Source organism: Sinocyclocheilus rhinocerous, unplaced genomic scaffold (genome assembly GCF_001515625.1).
Source record: "Sinocyclocheilus rhinocerous isolate Xijiao unplaced genomic scaffold, SAMN03320098_v1.1 scaffold200, whole genome shotgun sequence".
Taxonomy (NCBI): domain Eukaryota; kingdom Metazoa; phylum Chordata; class Actinopteri; order Cypriniformes; family Cyprinidae; genus Sinocyclocheilus; species Sinocyclocheilus rhinocerous.
This window is the reverse complement of record NW_015641014.1, coordinates 2657776-2662389: the sequence shown is the minus strand read 5'-3', so window position 1 is coordinate 2662389 and position 4614 is coordinate 2657776. Positions and strand designations below refer to the sequence as shown.

At 41.0% G+C, this 4614-nt stretch overlaps 1 protein-coding gene across 1 annotated transcript; it reads left to right on the top strand.

The window, feature by feature from the left end:
- The first annotated feature begins 2283 nt into the window (after positions 1-2283).
- LOC107753711 (solute carrier family 15 member 5-like) lies at positions 2284-4614 on the top strand. The gene is made up of 6 exons (XM_016569923.1): positions 2284-2359; positions 2515-2735; positions 2811-2997; positions 3909-4097; positions 4228-4327; positions 4413-4614. Coding segments are annotated over exons 2-5 (552 nt in total). The 5' UTR covers positions 2284-2359; positions 2515-2561; the 3' UTR covers positions 4230-4327; positions 4413-4614.

Below are 4614 nucleotides of genomic sequence, written 5' to 3'. Positions count from 1 at the left end.
TGTAATGCCCGGTTCAGACTACACGATTTTAGCCCGATTTTGCCACGTTTTGCTTGACGTAGGGTGTCGTGGGGATTCGTAAACGACAATGGGCGTCGGGACGCAAGATTCCATCGTTTAAGCTTGTGTAGTGTGTCATAGTGGACGACAACCGATTCCGCGTCTGCGATGTTTCACGACATCACTACAGAAAGACTAGCATGTTTAATTTTTTTTCCGTCGTCCACGACGAGTTCTGTCACATTGGTGACGTTGACCAATAGCAGCACAGAAGCTCTTTCATACACAGGTTTCAAACATGGCAAAACGAAAGAGAGATGATGGTGCTGCTAGGTGGAATTATGAGAGGGAGGAAGGGTTTGTGGAGCTGTGGCAACAGTACTCCTGCCTGTATGATGTGTCATCGAGGGACTACCACGACAGAACAAAGAAAGAAAAATGCTGGCGAACTGAAGCGCTTCAATGTTTCAATGTTCTTGTTTTCGGAAGTCAGTCACTAGTTCCGCCTTCTCGATGACATCACGCGCGTCGTTAAAGACGGCACGCGATGAATGCTCGGGAAGCAACGTGTAGTCTGACATGTTTCTTGTCCACGACTTGACAAGATTTTAGGAGTCAAAATCGTTTAATCTGACACAGTGACTATCATGACCGACAAAAATATCGTCAAGTCTGAACCCGGCATTACATTGTAGAAATGCTATTCGCCATGATTCATTCATTTTGAGAGGAAAAGTGTCTAAAAACAGGTTTACTGAGATAAAGTGCCAGCATTTAGCCAGAGCCAGTGTACCGACGAAACATGCTACCTATCAGATTGTGCTACCAAAAATATATTTACATTGTTTTAAGGGTAAGTTTAGGGTAAGGGTAGGTGTGGACAGGTAGGTTTAGGGTAGGGGTAGGTATGGTCATTAAAAAAAGCCTCAAACCACATGAATAAGATGCTGGTAGCACAATCTGATAGGTAGCATTTTTCACTATCGATTTGTGCTACCTACCTTTTTAATGGGAGGTAGCACAGTCTGAGCGGGTACTAGCACAAATCGTCAGTTTTTTCACACTGATGAGGGGGCGGCTGAAGTTACGAAAGGGGCGATGATGTAGCACAAAGTATCCCAACTAAAAAACATTATGTGGCCCATTCACGTATTTGTCGGATTGTAAACAAACCTGCCTGCTACCACATGAAGGAGTTTTGGCTGTTAAAAACGCGAGACGCAGGTCAGTGGAATTAAAAAAGGTCAAGATCTAGAGACGTCTTTTTAAAAGCTGAACTTCTTTGAACTTGAGCGCCGTCTTTCAGAATGTTTACACTGAAATACAATGGAAAAGTACCTCAGTGGAATGAAAAAACGTGTTGAGTGAACTAAAAGCTACTTAGCAAATAGAGATGACAGAGTATTGAATAATAATACATAAAACAAAATCGCATATAGGCCAACATATTCGAAAATATGTTACCGCCACCACCAGAAGTACTTAAATTTGTCATGCTTTAGGCTACTATAAAACGCTCATTGCGACCGATTCACTGATGTAACACATAATCATTGTGGCCCATTTAACAAATGCATAATTTAATGGTAAGTTAGATCAACTTGAACAGCAACAAACAATAGCTACAGTGAAATAATCAGCTAACTATGATCATCTAGCCCTCTATTAAACGTAAAAAAAAATCTTTCATCATACCTTTAGCTTACTCAGTAGAGCTGCATTCTTAGTTGCACGGGAAGTTTGTGTGTCAAATGAAACAATTAAAATGTGAGTTCGTGAAATGGACTGCGCTAAATTGTTGCTATAGCAGCATAATATTAATGCTAGAAAGCCTGTGCATTTGGCAACTGTTTTTTTTTTTTAAATAAACTATTATATTTCATAATTAAAATCTATTTTCATATTTTGAGTGAGGGGGCCCTGCGTTTAGCTGATCATGTGATCTTAAAATGGTGGCCTCCTTGAGGTGACCCGCTCCATGTAAGATAAAATAGCTTTAATCTTACATGGAAAAGCTTATAGCTTTTCTACTGTTATAACTGAAGCACTATTTTTTTTTTTAAAGTACTTTGTATTTCTTGAGAAATGAAAAGGTTTTAAATGAGGAAGAGATTACTGAGTGCACATTTAAAACACATTGTACAAACAAACATACGGTGCAAATGCTGCAGCTGTTTACAATCCACAGGTTTTACTGGCTGGTCAACCTGAACTCAACAGTTGTTTTTTGGGGGATTGCCTACATTCAGCAGTCAGTTGCCAAAAACCTGTGTTTTCTCATCCCTTTCACCTCTGTTCTCCTCGCTCTCATCGCCATTCACATGGTGAGCAACAAGCTGACTTTCCGTCCAAAAAAAAGGTAACAGTGCCATTCATAACACATATACACAGAAATACATATATCTCTTGTCCAATAATTTCATAGAGAATTTATCTTAAAAATAACTACCAGTTGTTCAATTGTTCTTATTTCTGTTCCTTAACATCTTTGAATTTTCGTCTGTGGACTAACAGGCAGTTCCTTGCTAACTACGCTGGGAGTGTTCCTCAGTTCTCTCAAAATGTGCTGCCTCCATTATCGCCATTTAAGCGGAGATGTTGCCAACTGGTTAGACCGTGCCAAGGAAAACAACGGGGGTTGTTACAGTGAGACCAGTCTGGAAAACGTCAAGATCCTAGTCAAACTTTTCCCTCTCTTTGGACTTCAGCTTTTATATCGAGCTTGCATTACCCAGGTGAGTATGCTTGGCTAAATCTTTACTTTTGTTCAGCAATTAGCTTCAGTATCTTTATTTCAAATCTTTTAACAGATCCCATCAGGCTATTATCTGCAGACGATGCATTCCAACTTAAAGCTCAATGGCTTTCTCCTGCCTGTAGCAGTGATGAAGGTCATCAGTATACTGCCGGTGTTGATCTTAGCACCACTGCTGGAGCTTCTCAACTCCTGCTACCAGTCTCCAAAGAAAATACTGCTCTCACCAGCCACATTTATAAGTGAGCATCCTAACTACAATTAATGAACTTCTTGTTCATCTCATGCTGCCTTCATGTGCAATTGGAAATTGCTGGTTGAAAGTCTCTTCTCATCCCGATAGCAATCACTAAGTTACATGATCTAATGTATTCATCATCTGTGGAAAGCATAGGACCATAAAATGTTCGTCCAATCATATCTCTCTGTCCGAGGGCTACGATAGGCCAGAGATTGTCTTACTATTGAGAGATGAGAGGGTCTGTATTACTTACTATTAGAGAAAGCGTAATGGTCAACTTGGATCACATTCCCTGCACTGCAGCATTAGTATTAGCCGTTACGCTTTTTTGGCTAAAGGCTGCAGGTTTGCCTTCCAGTGGCTTTGGATAGGCTGCCCTACCTGCCTGTCAACATATGTATTTGCATACCTTCCTGCACCCTGTTTGCGCAGACATGATATGTCATCAGCGCAGAAAAGGAATGGAAGGTGTTATTATTGTAATATTATGTGCTTTGTAGTTGTACTGTAATGTTTTCTCACTGGTGAATGTGCCATGAGATAATCTGACAGCGTGGCATTCCACCAACGCCGTCTCTCATCATGTCTCTAGTTAGCCTCTGGCCTGCCTGTGCGTGGTCATGTGTTTTGGAGGAGGCGTGGCTTTGGAGAGTGATTTGCAGGGAGGGTGAGATCTTATGCTTTCAATGCTAGTTTGCTATTGCTAGGCTCTCCGAAATCGCCTACTGTACCTTTAAGTCATTTCTGTTCACATTGTTTGGTTAATTCAGCAGTGGCCTTAGAACTTATACTGATACCGAAAGGCATGCTACTTTTGAAATGATATAATACCAGTTTCTATGTTAATTTTATATATAAATAAAACCTAGTGCATCTTTACTATTTGGCTATATAAACTACATTTCCCTACAGCTATGGGTCATGCCTGTGCAGCTCTCTCAGCACTACTGGCAGGGATCTCCGAAATCCACAGGAAGGATTATCCACAAGTGGAGCAGACATTATCAGGAAAGGTCCTGCATGTGTCCTCTATGACCTGTTTCCAGCTTACGCCCCAGTACATTTTACTGGGAGTGGCGGAGGCCTTTGTGACACCAGCGTGTACGTATTCTCAATTCACTTTGTAAAATATGATTTCCATGATGCTAAAGTGCTTATTAGACAACATCAATCCAGTTGTTTTGTTGCAATAGAACATGAACTCACTTGATATTGTGTTTTATGATTCCAGGAAACTTCTATCCTAATAACCTCAGCAGTGGCAACATGGAGAGGTTTTTCTTTACTCTGGCCACATTAATGGCACTGGTGTTTTGGAGAATATCACAAAGGTACGGTTCAAGCTTTGAATATGAGATAAAAATGAAAAGTTTACAGATGTGTTTACAGATGAATCTTCATAATGTGTTTGGGCAGGTACGCAGATCTGAGCGTGGAGCTGAGTAGAGGGGTAGGACACAGTCACCTGTACGAGAAACTCCTGCAGTACAAGACCTGTCTGCGTTTTTATGACACATTGGATCGTTCGGACACCCTGACGTCCATGGAAACTGTCTTGTGAATTCATCGTACATATAAACCCTGTAATGCTGGCGTTACACAAGAGACTTTGAACGGA